This window comes from Xenopus tropicalis, chromosome 3 (genome assembly GCF_000004195.4).
Source record: "Xenopus tropicalis strain Nigerian chromosome 3, UCB_Xtro_10.0, whole genome shotgun sequence".
Lineage (NCBI taxonomy): Eukaryota > Metazoa > Chordata > Amphibia > Anura > Pipidae > Xenopus > Xenopus tropicalis.
This window is the reverse complement of record NC_030679.2, coordinates 78,108,100-78,132,450: the sequence shown is the minus strand read 5'-3', so window position 1 is coordinate 78,132,450 and position 24,351 is coordinate 78,108,100. Positions and strand designations below refer to the sequence as shown.

The 24,351-nt window shown below is 39.0% G+C and overlaps 1 protein-coding gene across 1 annotated transcript in view; it reads right to left on the bottom strand.

Annotated features, from left to right (window-relative positions):
- The window catches only part of ccdc146 (coiled-coil domain containing 146), an 84,602-nt gene that overhangs the window by 17,214 nt on the left and 43,037 nt on the right, over positions 1-24,351 (bottom strand). Inside the window, exons 6-11 of the mRNA XM_018092324.2 lie at positions 22,903-23,079; positions 21,460-21,533; positions 17,802-18,029; positions 8,064-8,250; positions 4,880-4,972; positions 3,287-3,457 (exon numbers count right to left, since the gene is read on the bottom strand). Coding sequence (XP_017947813.2) covers positions 3,287-3,457; positions 4,880-4,972; positions 8,064-8,250; positions 17,802-18,029; positions 21,460-21,533; positions 22,903-23,079 — 930 coding nt within the window. The remainder of the gene's footprint in view (positions 1-3,286; positions 3,458-4,879; positions 4,973-8,063; positions 8,251-17,801; positions 18,030-21,459; positions 21,534-22,902; positions 23,080-24,351) is intronic.

The window sequence follows — 24,351 nt, the reverse complement described above, 5'->3', positions numbered from 1 at the left end:
ATAGCCCCTATGTTGATTGGCAGCCTACAGAAGGCTCTGTTTGGCATTATACTTGGTTTTTACGTAACCAAAACTTGCCTCCAAGCCAGGAATGTAAAAATGGGCACCTACTTTGAGGCCACGGGGAGCAACATCCAAGGGGTTGTAGATCAACATGTTGCTCACGAGCCACTGGTTGGGGATCACTGGTCTAAAATGATGTGGGAGTGGTGCTGTGAAATATGATACCTAATTGGTTGTATTGTCTCTCCTACATACATTAGTTCACATGAACATTTCATATAATTAATGACATAACTAGTGGAACATGTATAGTACCCTCTTATCTTGTAAATTTTAGGAGATTGTGGATGAATAAATGTGGAGCCTTTTATTACACAACCACATAGCGCACATCCCAAACATAGGTAAATCCTGCTTAGTGAAAGCCTACATTGGATCTAATAAAAGGAAATGTAGTAATGTAATAAAATGCTCCACATTTAGTCATCCACAATCTGGTAAAATTTACAAGATAAGAGGGTATTAACCCCCTGTTTGTATTAATGTATTCTACTGTACAGCGCTGCGTACATAAGTAGCGCTTTATAAATAAAGATATACATACAGTACATACATGTTCCACTATTTATGTATTTTTTTACATTAAGGAGCTCATTTACTAACCATCAATATTTTTTTTTTTTTTTTTAAAAGCCGGAGAGAAAAAACATGTAAAAATAATACCATTTTACCAAACAAGTAAAAAAAAAATCTGAATTCAACAATTAGCCAGATTAAACTTGCCGAGCTCATGTAGAAGCCAATGACAAAGGTCCCTTTCCTTGAAGTTCTTTCTTTTTGTCTAGAAACTTTACAGATTTTGCTGGGTTTTGTCCAAAAATCCTGATTCATGGCGACACTTTGAAAAAGTCGAGTTTTTTTTTTATGACTTTTCTCACAGCAAGTTTTCCTTGCAATTTTTTTTTTTTAGTAAATATTAGACATTCAGGAAAACAAGTTTAGCCGAATTTGAAAATAAATAAAAATGAGAAATTATGGAGTTTTAGTAAATCTGCCCCTAAATGTCCATGTTGACTGTATGTACGTAGGAGAGACAATAAAACCAATTACGGACTGTATTTCCAAACACAATCAAGAATGAAGTAGTTAAATTGCCTGTCCCACATCATTTTAAACAAACCGGACATAGCACCTCTCAATTCCGATACGCTGTGATAGAATCGATCCCAGTACTTAGGCGTGGAGGTAATAGAGAATTACATTTGAAAAAATCTGACGTATTTTGGATTCATACATTAGAGCCCGGGGGATGAATCGTGATTATGATTTATATGTCTTTATATAATTATATGTCTTTATATATGTCTTTGTGTAATACTTGTACAATTGTGTTTAGCCATGTGTCTTTAAGATGAAGCAGGTAGCTGGTGCTGCAAACAGGAACAAAGGGACTTATGGGTATAAGAAGAGTCGATTAGGCAGTATATATCATGTTTGAGAAAGGGACGAGAGTCCCAAAAACGTCACATGTATTTTTTGTATAGTATAAGTTCTGCTTCAGTCTAAATTCTCATAGGTCAGTTTTTAAAGGAGACGTCCACCTTTTGGTAGGACTTTACCCAATACAGTAAATTGCTTAAAAAATGTCTCCTTTTACAAAATGTTTTAAAAATATGTTTTAGTCAAAGTATTCATGATAGAACTACTGTAGGTTGAACAAAGTGACAAGTTTTGAATACCCATTGACATGTGATACAGTCCAGTGTACATGTGATACACCCCAGGGGCCCCTGCACCCCCCGCTGCCCACCCAACCCTTTCCCCCGAGCGCATATGCAGTATAGTTACTTTTGTGTGCACTGGGGGGGGAGAGAACAGCAGCTGGATGGAGCTCGGGTCTGGGCCATCAGCACAGTCTAACCCTGAAGCTAGTTATATTATTCATACTGTGACTGACTGAAAATGAGGTGTCAGTTTCCAGACCAAAGACCCAAGCATCATGGCTCCTAGCTACATAAGCTGGAAATATAGCTATATCAGGTAGCCAGGATACAGTGCTTCACTATATGCATACTAAACACATGACCAATATGGCCTTTAACTACAAGCATTTGGAGATGTATTCTTGTAATCCAGCATTCCTACAAAGGAAAACAATAGCATTTTACATTATTCATGAGAATACAGAAATGTAAACTATGTATCTCCTGGGTATTTGACAATAGTGAAAAATATATGTGCGTAACAGATCATGCAACGTTTGAGAAATTGTGACAACCGACAAAGAAGAGTAACCACTTCCACAATATATGTTTCCATTATTGGGAAACAGGCCAAAAACACCCTAACAGCTCTAATTGTTTTAATATGCATGTGCAGCACATTCTCGAGTCATTTCCAGAAATGTGTTGTAATGATTTATGAATAGGCTACGAAACCTACATTCCTTGGAATTTGATATTTTTAGCAATTGCAAAACTTTTTTTACAGACTTAAAACTTATAACACTTTTATTTTTACTACTGTATATATATATGTATATATATGTAGGTATGTATATATATATATATATATATAATACTAACTCTCTGTTAATAGACTTGGCTCTATAGCTTTATAGCCAAAGACAGTCACTATTTAGTGGGCTGCTGGGGGGCTGTTTGACTCCGTGCACTTTAAATGCCAGGGCCTATTTTGAATCTAGTCCAGGCCTGCTGTTTAGGGACTCTGCATGTTTCATATGGCAGTTCTTATTTTTCCCCTTGTTGGCTTTGCTCAGATTGCCATTTATTTCAATAAAATAACATTTACTGTCAAAAACAAGTAAATCATTTTGCCACTTATTTAAAGGGGTAATTAACATGTTGTATGCTATAGAATGTCCTGTTCCTAGCAACTTTGATGCTGCATCAAATGAGGGTCACTGAATCAGCAGCCAAAACAGCATTGCTTTGTGAGACTACAGCTGTATTTTTATTGTTACTTTTTATTATTTATTCCTCCTGTTCAGATGCCAGTCTTTCATTCCAACTACTGCCTAGCAACCATATAGCCGCTGAAATACCAAACTGGAAAACAAAAAGCGAAATAACTGAAAAATCACTAAAAATAAAAATGAAGACCAATAGGAAGTTGTCCAAGAATATCAATGCTCTACATATTACTAAAAGTTATTTTAAGGGTAAACTACCCCTTTAATCTCTTTAGATTGATTTGTGAAGTAAAAGCTATATTTAGGCTAAACAAGTTATTCTGCATATAAATAATTTGGAATAGTAGTCACCTTTGCTTTGATCAAATCCCGTGATTTCTGCTCTCTCTCCTCAGCTTTAATTTGAACTAAACGCGTTAGATTGACCAGATCTTCCCTGCGTTCACTTTGCTCCTTCACAAGCTGCTCTTCTTCTGCAATGCACTGCTCAAGTGTATGGGCTTCTGCCTCAGTCAGAGTTTGCTGAGTTGTAAAATAAATAAGAATGATTAGCGACAGCAAACATCTTGTTCATGTAGCTATATGTGTTTTATTCTATAACTTCTTGTTATGGCTTCTCATGGAAGAGCTCCCAGTATAACTAGATGGCAGAGATATTATTTTACTTATGCTTCAAATGAGGTGTTCCATGTCTGTTGTGAATGCAAGCTATGCCCACTGAGGTTTATTGTGTGGTCATCAAGACTGAAACATCAGAATTAAACCTTTAAGTGAGTATGCAAGCAAATCATTTTTGTAATAATCCATTTATTAATTTATTAGCAAGGCTCTTTCATTTCAAATATTAGAGGTCAGATAATGCACTTCAAACATTAAAATATTCTGCATAACATGTTCTGGTGTATCAGTGTGCATCAGTGTATCCATTTGCAAACACTTTTTCATATAAATACTGTAAACCTTTTTAAAAAGTTTATACATTTTTAATAAAAAATGATTGGGTTATAGTTCAGCACAAATAATCAGAAGTATACGGCTGCTGATTCCAGGTGTCTGTGAGCCACCCCAACAGTATATCATAAGATCGAAAGCCAAAAAGGAATCAAACAGCTCCAAGCAGCATTTGAAAAATGCAGTGAATTTAATGGCAGTGTCAGCACACTACATGTTTCGGGCAGAGCCCTTTCTCAAGTCAAAGTCCAGTTAAGTCCAGGGCCAGAACTAGGAGTAGGCAGAAGAGGCATTTGCCTAGGGCACAACAGTAATGGGGTGCAGAGCACATGCCTTTTCTGCCTATTTACCCCTAGTTTTAGCCCTTCTGTACCTCTGGAGGCTGTCAGCTTAGGGAAGGTGAGAGTTCAGAGAACTATCAAGCCCTGCCTCTGCCTGTGACCTGGGGGCAGAGTCAATAAATGGACCTGCCTGAGCCAATACCGTCATTAGGCCCACCATGGTAAAGTCTGCTCCATCTTTTCATTAAAATATAGTAACTTTAGTAGAGTGGAGTAGGGCTAGATAGTTATTGAGAATTACCTGATAACTTCAAGAATGAGCCATGAAAAGTTGGCTAAGTATAGTAAGTGTAGTTACAATGCAGTAACGTTTTCTGACTCTGTTGGTGGAAATTAAAAAAAAACAAAAACATTTAAGCACTTAAAGAGTGCTTTTATTTTCCTTTGGACACATTGTGCTGTGCATTTTCCATTGAACACTAACCCTGCAACTCCAACTGGGTATTAAAAGGGCAGTATAGTATAGTTAACCTGAGATTAATGAATAGGACTTGAGAAAATGCCCCTGCATAATGAATTCCTGCAAACAAAGCAGGCACAGCAGAAGGTAAAGCAAAGGGTTGTATTCTGGTAATCTAACAGAATGTTCATAGGGGACAGCTACTGAGGATGTCAACAGAACAGTGAATTTGAAAGAAGGAAGGAAACCGACCTGTTGTGCAAACTGTCTTCTTATTACTTCTACTTCCTTTCGTAGCTCTTTTCTCTTCTCAAGCAGTGCATCAGCTTTAGGAAAACAGTCAACCTAAAGTGCAAATAAGAAAATGTGGGGCGATTTATCTAAAATCAGCTTGTTTGCCACTTCACTATGCATATTAGGTTATAAAGGCTGTCACAGTGGATACTGCTGTAGTAATCTAAAATACCTTGTACATTTATCAGAGTGCTTAAATAGACCTCCCACTAGCAACCACAGGAACACAATAAGGGCTATTTTGGCCCCCTTTCATTTAGCTTCGAGATTTTCATGTGTATTTGTATCCATATCTGAAACGTACTTATTCAGCTAATGAGCAGACCTTTTTAATTTTCCAGGAGAGGGCACACTTTATTTGTTCTGTACACTGCATTTCTTGCCACAGTACTATTTTCAGTTTTGCTTATGATTGCAGCCAAGGACAAATCCACACAGCAGAACAGAAAGTGTTTTGCTTTAAAAGGAAATAATAAAAGAAAATACCCTTTAAAAACACTAGAAATACTGTGGGGGTGGCCATCCTTGTGGAGACAAAATGAGGATGACAATTAGGGTACATGAGGATTTGCTGGTCCAGATACCCCTAAACCTTCTAAAAGTGATACTAAAACGAAAAACTACTCATCAAAACGCTAATGTACATTAAAAGTTACCTATAGGTCACGTTGATCATTTTTCACTGATAGAGCTGCTTTTGTAATTACTGTAGTAACACAAATATGGCAGCCTCCTCACAGAGGAACATGGAGAATCTGATGAAAAAAAGCTTTAATTTCTGGTGTCAGTATCTCTTTAAAGGACCCTCTTATATCATAGCCATTGTCGTAAAGCAGCAGTTTGTACATTGGGTTCAAGGGACCGATATCGGCAGCTACTATCGGCCCGTGTATGGGGACCTTTACTGTACCTAGTGCAAAGTTTATAACTTTTATTACAATGCCCCAAAATGTGCAGGCATTGTGCAGAGGAAGGCACCAACTGGAGGAGCAGCTAGCATAGCTAAATCACATATAAACAGAGTTCCAACACAAGAATATAACAGTTGGGAGGCAACTGCTGGAAGAAAAGCAAGTGTTGGTAAGCAGGATGTAAACTGAGTGCCAAATCTTGCTTGATTGATTACTACAGGCAATACCTCTAACCATCAGTTTGTAAGTAGGCACTTTTGCTGAATGGTGGAGGCATTACTACAGCATGCATCCAAATAACATCTGAGTCTATATGCTACTTTCGGAGTTAAAAGGGGAAACACACCTCTAATATTTTCTATAACAGTGGGTGTTAATTTGAATGATTTAAATTACTACACTATATGAGCTTCTGATCTCTCTATTTGCCTTAGGCGCTGAACTATTTTTATATTGTGAGTGTAAGGACAGTGTTAGTGGGGAGTCGGCAGAATGTGACATGCATAAACTGATGTCCTATGTGATATCTAATTGGTTATTAGATAAAGCTGGCCATACACGGTAAGATCCGCTTGCAAGGTCCCAAGTGCGGATCTTCTCTCAATATCACAGATATCTCAATATCGGGCTAATTTGGTTGTTTGGCCCTGGGGCCAAACTATTGAATTAAAGCGGCAGGTATAGGCGCCATCGGTTCAGGGACCTCATCAATGAGCCAATCTGGCCCCTCGATCTGACAGAAAAATCAAACCTGCTCAATCAAGATCTGGGTGATTTCAGGCCAGATGTCAGGGATGCTTGTCGTTCATGCCCATAGACAGGCAGATAAGCTGCTGAATCAGTCTAAAGGACCAATATTGGCAGCTAGAATCTGCCCGTGTATGGCCACATTGGTAAGCTTCATGGGAGAAGTATGTTTTATGGGAACATTTAAATCTGTGCAGGGCAGGGGGAGTGCCTGGTATTGTGGGGTTATGGATTCCACAGGTAGGGAGCTGCTCTAGGGAAGTTTTGGAGGTGTGCATGTGATGTGATGCTGTGAATTCATGAGGTTACTAGGGCAGAAGAAAGTTTAAGATCACATTAGCTGGCCTGCATTCAAAACAGGTCCTGGCATTTCAAGCACACAGAGGTCCAAACAGACTGTCTTTGGCATTGTAAAATCTCCCCTCTGGCATTTGCCAGAATACACTGACTGCCAGTCTGGGCCTGATCATTAGAGGTCAAAGTGGTCAACTTGGAGAGTTCTTGGAAATGAGGCTTGATATGTAAGGTGGAGCATTGTTACTGAAGGATTTGTGGGTGAGGGTAAGGAGTTTAAATTTGATGCAAGAAAGATGCAAAAATGTACTGGTACACTGCAGCCATGATGCTTTCCATCTGATAATATAAGATGGAGCAGCAGTGGCAGTCAACTCCCCCTTCCCCATCCCCCCCCCCCCCCATGTGTTTTAGCCCTATGGAGAACAGCCACTGTGAAGTGAAGTTGCACCGCAAAACACTGAAAATATCTTTGCAAGGCACCTTTCCTGTGCCTTTTGAATTAGGTAATTGTGCGTAAACACAGAAATAGGTATTTTGTCTGGACATGGCATATCATGTAAGATTGTACGGGAACGAAACAGCAGGCAGGCATATCTGGTATCCAAAAAAATGTGCTGTTGTTGTTTTATATGGATTGAAATAAAAACATTAACTTTTATTAAGACTACAAGATGCCGTTCTAGACTTCATTCACATTTTTTTGGATACCAGATGTGCCTGCCTGCTGTTTCGTTCCCGTATATTCCCACATGGCTCCCTAAGCTGAAGGTCTGGGGCATGAGCACCTGGACCCACTACTATCAGAGGTAAGACTTTACATATAAATATAGAACCACAATCAAGCTATTGTCCTGTGAAGAATCATGCATATTTCTCATTTGTTTTTAATATCATGTAAGATACCAGCAGGTGGGGGGGACAGGGGTGGCTGGAGTAAGTATGTGGATGTGCATGGAGCGGCTTTTGATGCATGTACATTACAAATAGTGTTGATTTACAACCACAACTGTGGTTAATGGCAAAAATGGAAGGGTGGCAAAAAAACGGAATCATAATAGTTTTGCAAGAGATAGAACAAGTTCAAAACAAGTGTGCAATACCCTCAGGTTCCCTTTGCAAAGACTGTTTTACTGTACTGCAACTTGGATGGTGCATAATCAATTTGATCAAATGAAATCAATCCATACCTCTGCTTTAATTTTTTCATACACATTCTGGGTATGTGCTAAAGCATCAAGGGCTGACTTTAACTGTAACTCCATTTTCTTAGTGTTTCTCAGATCTCTCTCTTTTTCTCTGGTCTTTCGGGTAAGTGCGTCATGCTGTGTCTGCTTTTCTACCATGGCATGGCGCAAACTGAGATCCATAGCAGCCCTTTAAATAAAATGTGAAAAATATTTATGCACACATAAACTGAGTCTAGGTCTTAAATAACATCACTTATAAATGAATGGCCATATTAGATTTTTGAAATAAAGAAATCCCTCTAGATTTAATACAACATAGGACTGACACTGTTCTCCAAGGTCGGGTTGTGCATACGCTGGTAAATTGTCTTCAGTGACAAAAAAGGTGAAAGGTGGAAAAAGGTGTATGGATACAGCAGGTTATTCATTTTTTTTTGTTTATTTAAAGAAATAAAGCTTAACTAAAGAAGTATGGCAGAATTACTGTACATTTATATTTTGCGCTTCTGTACCAGCCCAAGGCAACAACAGCCCTTTAGCAGAGAAGATCTGTGCCTCCATAGATGCCCCAGTAGCTCCCCATCTTCTTTTCTGCTGATTCACTGCACATGCTCTGTGCTGCTGTCAGTTACTGAGCTTAGGGACCCACTCACAATATACTGTATATATAGAATATAAATGTCCCAATATAAGGCTGACTAGTAAATAATACAGATAATTAGAGCATGGTAACTCAGAAACCAGTGCAATTAGCATCAGAAATTAATAATCGCCCTCTATGACAGGCCAGCCTCATTTTGTGTTTGATAATTTACGAAGACCCCTAAGCTTAGCTTCCCAACAGCTCCTGTGAGTGTCACTGACACTTCTTTTTTAAAAGGTTTTTATTTTGCATTTTCAAACAAACAAAAATAAAACAATGGAAAAACAGATAAAATAAAGTAAATTGGCACTTACATCATCATTAAGTACAATTATTTGCGTTATATACTTAGTGACAGTTTTGAGATAAAACTCCATATGGTATCAACTTGTGAAGGTTACACAAAAAGCAAAATGGCACTCAGGGCTAGAGGAAAATACTTCCTTTTTAAAAATTCCTTTTTAAAAAATTGCATTTTTCACAAATAAAGATTTTTTAAAAAGGAATTATTTTCCTCTAGCCCTGAGTGCCACTTTGCTTTTTGTGTATCCACTGGTTTTTGGGAGGGTGCCGATCCCTCCAGCAGTGAGCACCGGGCGTTCATATTTGGAGAGCTAGGGTGTGCGGTAAAGGCCTCTGTTGTACTTATCAACTTGTGAAGGTACACCTAATCGTCCAGTAGAGATATACTGGGGTTGGCATCTAGCCAAGGTTCCCATATTTTCTCAAATTTCCCAGGTGCGCCCCGGGCATTGTATGTCAGTTTGATCAGTGGTAGTGGCCCATTTATTAGTTCTATCCATTGTTTTATTGTGGGAGGAATGGGGCTCATTCAAGGGGTACTAATTCGTCTATTATTCCTAACAAACATACTTCGGGGGACCTGATGCCAGGAAGAGACAGGTGTTCCTCTATATAGTGGGTGACTTCTGTCCAGTATGTTAATACTTTGGGACAGTCCCAGATCAAGTGGAGGAAACCTACTTCTGCCATATTTAATTACACGCATTTGGATCATTCTTATTGCCCCATGGCCTTGAGTTTCAGAGGGGTAATGTATATTTGGTGAATCATCTTAAATTGGATCATTCTATCTCTGAGTGATATTAGGAAGTTGTATAAGTTATCAGTCGTTTCGTCCCATTGATCCTCATCCAGGGATGGAACATTTGCCAGCCATTTACGTTTGGCCTTATCAAATGGAGTCGGGTGTGAGGTCTGGATTATGCTATACAGATGGGAAAGTAGTTTGGGGGGGTCTAAAGCCCAGAGTCTAGCTTCCCATGACAGTAATGTCGATGAGAGTTGGAGGTCCCAAACTGGGAATGAAAGGCATGTCTTAGTTGAAGATAACGGAAAAACTGTATGCAATAATCACACTAATACTTAAGGATGGGAAAGACCTTAGCTTGTAACTTTACCCAGACTTTCCTAGGAGTGGTAAGTACCTTGGGCAAAAGGGGAAGGTCAGCCTGTCGTCTGTATGGCAGGTTGCATATGGCCTCTAAGGAGCCCATAATTGCCGCATGCAGTGCAGTCAATGAGTTGCTGCGGTCAGGATTAAACCAGTTATGAATATAGGATAGTTGGGCAGGAAAGTAAGTGGGGTAGAGCAAGCCCACCTTTTTCTTTTGAAGCATTGAGTGTGAGCCATGATATTCTTGGGGCTTTGTTGGCCCAAATGAAAGAAATTAATTCACTGTTTAGTTTTTTAAAGAACTGATTAGTTATATACCCCGGCGAGTTCCACAGTGGGTATAGAAATTTGGGCAGGTATAGCATTTTAAAGAGGATTATTCTTCCCCATAGCTTCAGCGGTAGTTTGTTCCAATGAGGAGTTACAAATTTGAATTTTGCTAGGATGGGCTCTAGAGTCTTGTTGGTGTACAGTGATGGGTCTGTTGTGACTATAATGCCAAGATAGCGGAATCTGGATACTAGTGTAAGCACGGGAGAGTTATCTCCTGCGACTGAACTCCCCAGTGGAAAAAGTATGGATTTAGTTTTGTTTATCCATAGGCCACTTAGCCTCCCAAATTTCTCCATGGGAGTTTGCCTTATTTTTGCTGCCAGAGGTTCAATGGCCAGTGCAAATATAAGGGGTGACAAGGGGCATCCCTGTCTGGTACCTCTTTTTAACTCAAATACTTCAGATAGTGTGTTATTGACCCTGACTTGCGCTACAGGCTTCTTATATAGCAGTTTGACCCATGAGATAAACCTAGGGCCGCATCCTAGTTTCTCCAACACCTGCCACAGATATTGCCAATTGACAGAATCAAATGCCTTGTTTATGTCTAGTGAGGCTACTGCCCCAGCAGTTTGATGTTGGTGTGCTAGTTGAATATGTGTGTATAGTCGCCTGAGGTTGATAGAAGTGGTCTTATGTGATATAAAGCCTGTCTGATTAGGATGGATGAGTGATATAATTACTTTTATAAGTCTGTTTGCTAGTACTTTTGTGAGTATTTTAGTGTCGGTGTTGATCAAAGAAATAGGTCTGTAGGGCTCACATGAATATGGGTCTTTCCCATCCTTAAGTATTAGTGTGATTATTGCATTGTAGCATGAGGAGGGGAGTTCCTCTGTCTGTGATGCATATGTGTATGTTTCAAGGAGCTTGGGGGTAATTTGATCAGCCAGTAATCTATACCAGGCAGCTGGTAGTCCGTCTGGACCAAGAGTTTTGTTTGCTGGGAGGTCTGCAATAACTGCATCAATTTTTGCTTTTGTGAATGGGTTGTCCAGGAGTTTTACTTCTGCAGGTGACAATTGGGGGAGTTCAGAGGATCCCAGAAATTGCTCTAAATTAATCCCAGAGGTACCGGTTTGCAGGGAATAAATATCCTTAAAGTATTCTGCAAACATATTGGCCATAGTTGTGGGATCTGTGACTATTTCTTGGGTTGGGGTTCTAATGCCTGGAATTACAGTAATTGGGTCAGTCAACTTTGCCATGTATGCCAGAGTTTTGCTATTCTTATCGCCCAGGTCAAACCCCCGATGTTTAGAGTATAGTAGTTTTTTCCTAGTGCTATCTGCTAGCAGAAGGTCTAAATCTCTTTGGGTCTCAGACAGAGTCCTGGGTGTATTTGGATTTCACAAGACAATGAGTCTGTTCTGCCTTAAATAGTTCCTTTTCTTCAGCTTTGATCTCTGTCTTTTTTGATTCCCTTGTTGCGTGTATTGTGGCAATAAGGGTACCTCTAGCCACCGCCTTTGCTGTGTCCCACACAACTAGAGAGGATGCTGTGTTATTATTGACCTCCCAGTACTTCCCAAATTCTTTTGTACAGGTGTCAGCCACTGTTTGGTTTGTGAGCCATAGCGGGGATAATCGCCACAGTCGCTTGCCTTGGGGTGGTCTTAGTTGGATTTCTAGCCATAGCGGGGAGTGATCTGAAAGTGCTCTGGGCAGGTAGGCAACCTTGTGGGCAAAGTCTACTGAGCCAAGTGCCAGGTCTATTCTTGAAAGTGTGGCGTGACCTGCAGAGTAGCAGGAGAATTGTCTATCACTTGGATGTCGGTCTCTCCAAAGGTCACATAGACCCATAGCCTCCATCCATCTCGTTAGCTGTGGGGTTGCTGGATCTACTCCAGATGTTCTATCCAATGTAGGGTGGACAGTAGCGTTGAAATCTCCTAGTAGGCATATTGGGTCGGGTGGGAGGGCTGTAATTTTCTGGGAGAAACCTCTATGGCAAATGGAGATGGGATATAAACATTAACCAGAATCAAAGTCTGATTGTTGATTTTACAGTGTATTATTACATACCGACCATAGAAGTCAGTGTGTAGCTGTAGTAGCTCAAATATCAGTGTTTTCTTAATTAAAATAGAAACACACCTAGAATATGTTGAGAATGGAGCATGGTACATATGTCCAACCCAGAACCTTTTCAAAGCTAACAGTTTATGTCCTGTAAGGTGGGTCTCTTGAAGTAACACAATGTCAGGCTTGGATTTGTACACTTGGTTAAGAACTAGTGCTCTTTTAAATTTTGAGTTGAGACCTCTGACATTCCAGGACAAAAGTTTAACAGAACCCATTGGGGTGTTGCATATATAGTAATTGGCCTGTCACCGTATAAGGGTACCTATGATATAGCAGATCTGTACTCACAAGATATGATGATCTGTTCGTTAACCAGATAGTTTGATTCAGTAAGCGGAAGTAATGTGCCAAAACAAACCCATCCCTACCCTCCCTGCCCACCTCCAAACATAGGTGAGCCTATACCCTAAACCAAATGTTACCAGGGGGAGTGACATTGTGAAGACCAGTCGGCACTCTCTCCCAGTGTTAACACATAATAAACAGTAGTCTATCATTACTTCTTAGCCTCACAGATACACTACCTACACTACCTACACTGGTGCTTCATTCATGACCCTTACAATCCAAATCTGCAGCTTCAGGCAATAATACTTGGCTCCCTGGAAGGATTAAGCAACTTTCCATACCGACACCTTAAGGATACAGCCCCACTAACAACAACTCTAACTATCCCGCATAAAGCCTGGACCATAGCACTCACCCTACTCAAACACCCGCCACCCTTACTTACATCTAGACTTCCACTCTGGGGCAACCAATATTTACCACAATTTAGGTCACTACACAACTTCATATATTGGCCTCGCCACAATATTAAATATCTGGGAGATCTTACGGAACACTCAACCTTCCCAACATATGCACAGATCCGAGAGAAAGCTCAAGAACCTACTCTCCCCTTTTATAAATATTTGCAGTTGCGATCAGTGTTCAGGGACCAATTTGCCACTCTCACCCCCCAGTTCACTTCAACAGGCCCCAAACCTTTTCACTCCGCGCAAATATGGTGGACTTCCCAAATATCAGCACTCACCCAAGATGATTGGGAAGAGGCAACAGGCACAATGTACAACTATCTTGTATCTACCAGAGACAGGTTAATACAGTATAAAACCTTTCATCACCTGTATATCACACCACTAAGGTTGCACCAGATGGGCCGTACCCCAACTGATCACTGCCCGAGATATGCAGCAAGCTCTGCTAACTTTTTTCACATGATCTGGTCATGCCCCCATATCGCTAAATTCTGGTCAGCAGTGACTAAATATTTATCAAATAACTTAGCCTTCCCCACTGTGACTGCTCCTGAAACCTGCTTGCTAGGAGTCCTAGACAGTATAATTGCCCAAAATAGCTCCCAGATACGCTACAGAATATTGCTGTTCTATGCCAAAAAAACAGTTGCAATGCATTGGATGGGTCCTACCCTCCCCACCGTTACAGCCTGGAAGAATCTAGTGAATACCGTTGCTCCTTTCTACAAACTTACATACGAGAATAGAGGCGCGCCCGATAAATCTGACAAAATTTGGGGCCCTTGGTGTGACCTAGAGGGAAACTAAAGGACTCCACTCCCATTTACATTATAAAACCCCCGAAGTCTCCCCACTTTTCTCTACCACATCCTGAAAACTTAGTTCATTAAGTTGACGAACCCAATATCCTGTAACTGCTGCCAGATTCATGCTCACACTTTGTAATGTTACACCTACCCCTTTAATGTCTGTAACAAACCTTAAAGATAGACCTGAAAAGAAAGACCAGCATATTTTCTTTATTGTAATGTTAAATGTGTTATTTTATGGTTTTGTTTGTATGAAAATAAATAAAATACACCTTTCAAAAAAATAAATAAATAAATAAACAGTAGTCCCCCTAGCTATGGGTCTGAAGTCTCTTGTGCAGGCATGCTCCAAAATTGTGGACCTGGGTGTCAGAGAGTTTTAAATGTTATCAAAGTTATTTGTCATGGAACTCCATGCTCGTGTTCAACAGTTATTGATACTTACTCGCCGCCATAGCAGTTTCATAGAGCCCAGACCGTGAAGGTAGGGGGCTGGGTAATACCAAGTTTACCTGGTATTTTAGGTAATCCTGCCTCTTATTTGTGGGAAGGCGACCTTCCTAAATGTTTCTGGGGTGAGCCAGTCGTCTGCTTCTGTTGCTGAGTTAAATAGCTGGACACGGTCTCCATCTTGGATGCGCAGTCTAGCTGGGTAGATCATGCTGTAGAGGATGTGGGATTCTCTGAGCCTCTTTTTTACTGAAGTGAAGGTGGCTCTTTGCTTTTGAATGATGGGTGAGAAATCTGGGTAGAGAGATACTGTGGCTCAGAGCTGCATCCCGATTTCTGTAGTTTAACATACGGATGAGAAATGGACGTTGAGGAGCTCCTGGTGGTAATGGTCTGGTTGAGACTCTATGGGCTCTCTTGACCACAAACTTGGAGGAGAACGTATCAGTGCCGATTGTTTCTTTAAGCCAGTTTTCAATAAAGATCTCTGGGTGCTGGCCTTTTGATTTCTCTGGTAAGCCAATGATGCGAACATTGTTCCAGCGCAACCAGTTCTCTAAGTCGTCAGACTTGTCAAGCGCCGTTTTTAGTTGCTGCCAGATCGCTCTTATGTAATTCGGTAATGGGCTCACAGTGTCCTCCAGAGTGGAGACTCTGGTTTCTATTTCTGTGGTGCGCTCTCGGATCTTTTGTAGGTCGTGGCGCAAGAGTGAGAGGTCCACCTTTATTTCCTCTAACTGTGTAGTTGTTGCTGTGCGACTCTCCATTATTGCTGCAAGTAATTCTGAGGATGATGGTTGCCTCATTTCTGAGTCCTGTGGAGGTGCCGCTGGTGAGAGTGAGGGAGAGTTGCTGTCTGAGACTGGTGGGAGTCCTTGTGATGCAGTTCGCTCAAATCTTTCCAGTTTAGCTGCCGCGTCTATTTTCTGTTTTTGTGAGTGCTTACCCATGTTTGCAGCTCACCACTTGTCAGGACTTATCTCCTTGGAGTTGCAACTTTAGGGCAATGTTTAGCGGGCAGGATTCCGTTCAGGATAGTTGTTGGTGCATGGGGTGACTGCAGGTTGCAGAGTTAGTTTATCATGCCTGGTAGTCCATTATTGTTACAGTCCTCTGAGGGATATCTCAGTTGAACTGCAGGCATCAATTCCAGGTGGTAGGTGTGAGGTAGTCTATTTAGAGCTTATTGATTAGTGTCAGACTATGAAGGCCTCTGGTCTGGATATGCTTATCTCTTTTACCAGTTTTGTTAGGAGCCTTTAGCCAATATATCTTGTTATAATGCTTTATGCAGCTAGGTTCTGGATTCAGTGACTTGTTACAGACTTGCCACGTGCAGTATGGTTTAGTCTATAGTGCTGTGCCATGTTATGCTGGGGCTTTGGCTGGCTTTATGTATTTTCAGCTTGCACTGCTGCTAATGGAGAGGGGCCTTGGAGTATTTAAGCCACTCACCCCTTGTTGGGCACTTCAGTGGTGCCTTTGATCCACTCTGTGGGCCTCCGTGTGCTCTGTATACTAGTACGGTGCCGCCCTATATCTGTGGCTCTGCTAGGCCACACTCCTCGTTTCGGCCGTGTTGCTGCCAGGAGCTCCATTTTTTCTCCAGGCTGCTGCGGCTTCCTTCCTGCAGTCCCCCAGATGATTCTATTCTTTTTCTGTAGTGTCAAGATGCAAGGGGATTGTCTGTCACTGACACTTCTACCTGAATCCCAGATGTGGAGCTCGTGTGACAAATTTGAAGGCCTGGATCATTACTACTATAGACATGCCAAATCTTTAGGCTAGTGCAATAAGTTCAGTATATAAAATATAGCATTTATAGCCATATTCATTTGTTGGGTTTAGGTGTCCTTAGCACTGATATTTTTACACAGCACTTTACAGAAATAGTAATGTAAGGTTCCACACACACACTGATTTCAGGACCCCAGCACTGCAAAGTTTATATTATGTTAAGTGACCTATTAAAGAATCTTACCAAACTAGAATATATATATCAGTAAATATTGCCCTTTTACATCCTTTCCCTTGATCCGCCATTTAGTGGTAGACTGTGTGCTCCCTCAGAGATCACCTGACAGGAAATAATGCAGCTCTAACTGTAACAGGAAGTAGTGTGGGAGCAAAAGGCAGAACTCTGTCCATTAATTGGCTGATGTGGCTTAGCATGTATGTGTGCCTTGGCTTGTTTGTGTGCACTGTGAATCCTATGATCCCAGGAGGCGGCCCTTAATTCTTAAAATGGCAATTTTCTATTTAGGAGTACCCAATACCACATAAAGGTATGGGATCCCTTATCCAGAAACCAGTTATCCAGAAAGCTCAGAATTACGGAAAGCCTGTCTCCATTTTAATCAAATAATTCAGATTTTTAAAACTGATTTCCTTTTTCTCTGTAGTAATAAAACAGTACCTTGTAATTGATCCCAACTAAGATATAAATAATCCTTATTGGATTAGACTTAAAGGAGAAGGAAAGGCTAAGTCACTTGGGGGTGCCAAAATGTTAGGCACCCCCAATGACTTAAATCGCTTACCTTGTACCCCGAGATGGTGCCCCTGTTAGGAGAAAACTGCACCAGCCTAGGGTACCTCCTTCCTCTTTCTTCTCCCGGCGAAATCCCTGGGCCAGCGAATGCGCAGTAGAGTGAAAAGCCGACTTTGTTGTTAAAGTTCGGCTTTTCGCTCCAATGCACATGCACAAGCGCGAAACAGGAAGAAGGAAGCGCTCGCAGCTACCTTCTCCTTTAAGGTACGGAGATTCAAATTACGGAAAGACCCCTTATCCGGAATACCCTTGGTCCCGAGCATTCTGGATACCAAGTCCTATACCTGTACTACTAAAAAAGTATATTTTTATGAAAATGGTTTATTTAGATGAAGCAGTGTTTTACATAACCGCTTGTTTATGCAGTATATTTTTATAGAGACCTGTATTGTTTGGCGGTATAGTTTCCCTTTAATGCTCGCGTACTAAAACACTTTCTCACTATGTTACAGAAAATGTGCAGGATTTGGCAGCCAGTTCTGAGCCAAGCAGAGAGCGGAGGCATTGAATAAACCAAAATCTCTTTCTTTTTTTTGTAAGTGTACTACATAAAAATGTACTACATAAAACTGATGCAAACAAGCAATGCTTTACAAATACCCCCATGTTGTTACAAGTACTAATCAGTCATAATACTTAAACATATCTAGTAAATAAGAATGTTACAAGCTGATGTTCCGTATTCTAACCTTTCTCCCAATGCTACAGCTTCATTTTCTTTGGCTAACTCCAGTAACTTTGTTAGACGATTACATTCCTGCTCCTTTGTTTCCAGCCAAGTTTGCTTCCCTTCCAGCTCCTTCATGACTTCTTCCTTCTCTTCCAGCATCAGTTTGGCTTTGTGCTCCATCTGCTTAAGGTTGTCATTTAACTCCTGGAACTCTTTTCCCAGCATATTCTCTTTCTTCTGTGCTTCCCTAAAGTAAAGATAATTTTATGCAGTACATAAATATAAATATATGTATAGTGAATAAAGCTTTTTATGCCCAGTAGTGATTTGTAGCCTTACTCATCCAAATGCTATTACAAACATAGCAACCCAAACAAAAGGGAATATTTTCCTATTCCCTTAAAGTCTCGTGTTGGTCATATGCATTTTCTTAATCCTTTTGTAGAAGTGTGAGTGAATTGAAAAAACTGAACTGAAGTTTAAGATTTGAGGCTGATTCAAGCTAGAGAGATTTAATTTGCTGGCAAATAAAGCAAAATCAAAGGAAACAAAATATACATATACATACTCAAAAGCTTACCCTTAGTCACATTGCTTCCCACTCTCTGTGTCCATATCTCTTCCTGTTTTTTTTCTATCATTTCCTATATAATAAATACATATTTCTACCTTCCAGGCTTCCTGTGCTCTCACCTCACCCCACTACTTTTAACAAAAACTTTACCCATCTGTATAGTTTCTGGTTACCATAACTCCAATAGGGATGAGGGGCAAAACTCTCACTTTGTGCCCCTTATTTTCCCTGCATTTTAGTTTTTGTTTCTACTGTCCCTCTCATTAATCTTTATATTTAAAAATGTTCTGCTCTCCTTAAAGTGATACTAAAATTAGTCTTCAAAATATGACTGTACATAACAAGTTCCCTATAGGTCATGTTGATTGTTTCTCGCTGATAGCTCTGCTCTGAAGTTCCAAAACCTGACTGTTTTGCCATCCTGATTTTCCCTTCTTAACCTGTCAGTTATACTTTCTCATGCTAACGGAATTATGATAGATTTTAAAAAAAGGTTTAATTTCTAGTATAAGTATTTCTTTAATACTATGAGCATGTTCTATCCTATCTCAGATCCTGGTTACTATGTAATAATCCTGGTCTCAGCCAATTTACAAAAAGGGATGCTGGTGATATGTATGTATGTATGTATGTATATCTTTATTTATAAAGTGCTACTTATATTCATTTTGCAAAGTGCACTAGAAAAAATATCTTGGCAGGTTCTTAAACATTTTAGGACAGATTTTTGCACAGATATTAACCTCTTAATATACAGGGCATTATTACTTAAACTCTAACATTAGGTTGCAATTTTTGCTTTTGTGGACTTAATGCACTTTATACATGCCAATAGCTGCTACTTTCTCTCAAAATCAAAATATTTTTAATCATTATAATCACCCATTTCAATGTTCAATACATAATTACATATTTGGAACATTTTGTTAACTTTTCACCCTTTTTCCATTAAATGAACAGTATTCTTTATACTGTTTTGTGTATGTAAAATGAACACACTTTTCACACAAAAAGGTATATGCCCATATGGAAGGAAAAAACAATTAAAGATGTAATTGTATCTAAATACAAGGGGGTGGAAAACTCCATTTCAGACAATTGTTATAATCGGCACACTTTACTATGGATGTTGTTTACTAATATAGGTGCTATTTTGCCCCAGTGCAATAACCCCTAAAAATACTGAGTGGCATATTTATTATGGTGTATAAGCTAACATCACCAGTGATGTTGCTCATAGCAACCAATCAAAGATTAGCTTTTGTTTTCTAAATCTAATTGCTAATTGGTTGCTAGGGCAACATCATTTGTAATATTGGATTACACACTATAATAAATATTATGCCCTTGAGTGTTGGATTGGTCATTCTGGGTTTCTGCACTGGTGTAGCATAGCACCTATCATATTAGATGAGAGTTCATGTGTATTTAAGGTGCACTGAAGTGCAGGTATAAAACTGACTTCCAGTGCTCAGTTGTGACTCATGCTGGAGTGCTGTTTTTTCCCAGCATGTCAGGTGCTTGAGCAAGCTTGTGTTTTAAATAGCCTACAAAGACGTCAGAAGAGAAGTATAGTCTGACACCAATGTAAGTGTGGTCAGTCAAATAGTACAGTAAATGTAACTGTCCATGTAAGGGAAAATTCCAGCATCTGAATAGACAATTACCATTAAAATATGCCAATATCACCTGAATTAAAACCCAGTATGCAGGATAATGTAAAGATATAGTATTTAGCGCAGTCTTACTACATTCCTTTTTATGAGTTCTGTCTTTATAAAAGACAAATCTATGGCAACCAAAGCTTTGCCTCCAAGGAGAATCACAATGCACCAAGGTTATCTGTGGAGATAAAGTGTGTATATTTGGGAGGGATTTTACTTCTGGGTCAAATGAAACAAGAATCTAGAATTATTGTGAACTTTGTTTGATAATGATTGTACAGCTGTACTTGCTTTTTCTCTTTACTGCCCAGAAAAAAAAGCTGTAGAGTCTGCACAAACATTTCTGAAACCAAAAATGACCTATACTATTAGAATACATCCCATGGTAGGTAACGCCCACACATTTCAGGATTCAAGCCAATATTCAAGCATATTATGGCAGATGTGGAAAATGTTATAGCAGCTATAAAGTAATGTAATGTTTTTTTGTATTTTGAAAAAACTTTTAAAATACAGCAAGGATATTTTCTGTTGTGTTCCTTTTAAACAAATAATTATATTATTACTATTTACTGATATTCTGCTGCAATAATCAGACAGTTCAATTAGATTTCACCAATCTAATCCACATTGATAGAAAACCAATACAATTTTCATATTTGGAAAACCTGAGGTCTCATCTATTGCAAATAATATATCCCACACCTGTATTAAGGTGGAAATTTTTCTTTCCTTAATGATCAATTTCAGTGCAATCCAACAAATCCATTAAATTATTGTAAGGTTAGTGGGCACTGAAGTATTGTACATCTAGCAATTTTACATCTGACAGATGTCAGAAAATCGATCGGGCAGGTTTGAAAATTTAAGTAAAGAATGAAATTTATGCACTGTCCAATTGTTTCCAGAGCCAAGCAGGTAGCTACTGACAGTTTTCCTAGCTTCAACTAGATGATATCGCTTGAAATGGTCATTTCATTGATGGACAAATTGTCCTTTAAAAAAATCGTTTCAAGATAAGCTTGGTTGTACAATAACAAAAAGATCTTTTAAAAATCTACACGTGCATGGCCAGCTTTAATTTCTACATTCTCTACACTGCTATCTACAGTAACAATTATAAAACATAAACATGTTTCATAATTGTTAGTGTAGATAGCAGTGTAGAGAATGTAGAAATTAAAGCTGGCCATGCACGTGTAGATTTTTAAAAGATCTCTTTCTCAGTTTACTAGCTTGGTGTGTACTGGACATGGTCAGCTCTGACCACAGATCCTCAAGAAGACTGCATAGTTTGTACTATGGTTACGGCTATATCCAGCTCTCATCACTCTATCATCACTATCCAACCTGATTATTTACTTATTATCATCTGCATTTATTACTAGAATATAAATGTTGCAAGTATAAGTGATTGTAAAAAAGATCTGAAACCATACATGATCCTGCGGTTTATCTTCTCTGTTTCTTTACCAATCTGCAGTGGAACATAGCTGAGCTGAACAAGTTCATGCTGGTAAGAAAAAAAATATATACAGAATTAAAAGGGCTGTCCCCAGCTTAAATATAATCACAACCATCTATTAAAATATTATAGATGTTCACATTAATTGAGAGAATAATAAAGAGAATAATAAAGATTAAGGTAAGCTTAGATATTATAGGGTTGATTCACTAAAGTGCGATAAAACAAGCGCTATTTATAGCATGTGCTAAAAATTTTATCACGTCTTATTTTTCGCGTCTAAACGCAATGATTCACTAAAAGTATATTTGCTTTAATTTAGACGCAATGCTGTTTGCATTATTTAAGTCGCGAAGACTATTTTTGTGCGGTATTCGGCGCAACGCGCGCTAATTAACGCAGTGCACTACTTGTCGGGTGCGGTAATTATGCACCGCATATTAGCCATGCACACCATTACGTTCGTAAAACTTCTTTTTTTTGGAAAATTATAATTTCCCTGCAAACTGGAGGCTACATCACTCTAGGGCCAACACATACTTGAATAAATCACACTGCAAAGTCCTTATTGTGTTGCCAAAAGCTCATGAACTGTACTTTTCTATAAATACCGCCTGCCCCAAGTAGGTGTTAATTTTCGCATAGACTAATGCAATATTTAGCGCATCTAAGTGTTTGTGAATCATGCGTTAGTATTATTTCTGCGTGAGAATTAACGCATTGCAGTAAAATTAATGCATGCGGGTGCGCACTATTTAACGCACGCGATATGCAACTTAACACATGCAATATTTTAGCGAATCGCATGTTTTTTTTCGCATCAATTTTAACACAAAAAAGTATGCGTTATCGCACCTTAGTGAATCAACCCTTATATGTTTTCCAGTGGAAAGTGTTCCGATGGTATGCTCCTCGAACCAAAATGTCACCCTCTATAACTGCATAAAGATATGTTTTCATATGTGTTTGCCACACAGTAGATGCTTATTAATTCCACCACATGGTTTTCTCATGGGGTTGCAACCTCAGTAAAGAGTTTCCTGCCCTAAATTTACTGCAGTCTTGGAGTACTAATCCTACTACTGCCTAGAAAGAAAATGGCAGTTAATAAAAAAGAAAAACTGGTGTAGTTTTAATTTGAAGTAGCACCCCCACAAGCAATATAATCTCAAATTTGTTTTTTTTAATTACTATTGATTACTATTTTTGTATTACTGCTAAGTGATTAGAGTTAAAGAGATAGTTAAAAGCCACTTTAGATATACATATAAATAAGTAGGGTTCCATTTTTATGAGGATTTTTTTTTTTTTTAAATGCACAAATTATTCAATGGATACATTTAGCCCATGAGGATGTGAAGTACAGAAGCAATAATATACCAAACGTACAGATATAAAGGACCCATTACTAAGCTACCTTAACAACTTCCTGCTGCTCCAATTTCTGGCCAAGCTCCTTCTGCTCCCTTTCAGTTTCTCTTTGCTTTGTTTCCAAGTCTTCCTTTAGTGCTTTAATTTCCATTCTTCTCTGGGTATTTTCTTTTTGAAGTTCTTTTATGTTTTCCTGAAGAATTTTTATTTTTTTTTCATAATCCTTTGAAAAGAGAAAACACTAATGATTAGCAAATAAATATCAATTAATGAAGTTCTCAATTTATTATATCTTTAGCTTGCCAGACTGAAATCATACAGCGGTGCATGAAAGTTGCTGGACACTTCTGAATAAATTTGACCTAAAACATGATCTGGTTTCCATGCAAATCCTAAAACTAAATAGTTAATGAGAACCCAAATAAACAAATTCAAAAATACTATACCTGTTAATGTATTTATTGAGGAAAATTATCCAAAGTTGCATATTTGTGAATGGCAAAAGTATGTGAACCGTTGCTTTCAGTATTCAGTGTGAGGAATTTTAGCCCAGCTTCCCACTTAGGGATGTTGCTAGGCTTCCTTACAAGATCTGCCCAGTTAAGGTCCTTTGACAATATTTCTATTGGATAAAGGTCAGGACTTCGACCTAAACATTAACCTTCTTCTTCTTCAAACATTCTTTAAAAGATTGACTTACAGTCATTTACGGTCACTAACTTTCTCTAGATCTGTAGTTCATGGGCAGATAGCCTGACATTTTCTTGCAGAATTTGCTGGTGAAATCTAGAATTCATAGTTCCGTCAATGATGGTAAGCTGTTCTAGTTCATTACACTGCCAACACCATCTTTCATATAGATAAGGCCTGTGCTGGAATGTAGTATTTGACTTTCAAGCCAGAAATTTCTATTTTGTTTTTTATCCATTCACAGAACAATCTTTCATTAGCCTTCTGAGTTATCCATGTGGTCTTTAGCAAACTGTACATGGGTAGCAATGCAGTTTTTGGATACCAGTGGCTTTCTCCTTGCAACTCTGCCATGTATGCCATTGTTGTTCAGTGTTTTCCTTATGGTCTACTCATGAACACTGACATTCACTAATGCAAGAGAGGCTTAAGTTCCTTAAATGTTAGCCTGGGGTTCCTTACTCTTTTCATTTTTTGTTGGTCGACCACTCCTAAAGAGAATAACAATGGTGCTGAATTTTCCCTATTGTAAGCAATCTGCCTTATAGTGGACTGGTGGAGTACAAACTCTTTAGTTCAAGTTGTGGCACACTTCCACAAACCTGTGTTCTTAAGATTGATTGTAATTGATTGACTCCCTTTTCCCATTAAATTGTCTTCTCGCCACACACCTAAATATCTAATTTTTGTTCATTTTCCTCAATATGTAAAAGTATAATGTTTTTGACTAATTTGTTTACTTGGGTTCTCATGATATTTTTTCACAAAAGTTCTAAACTAGATCATGTTTTAGGTCATGTTTATG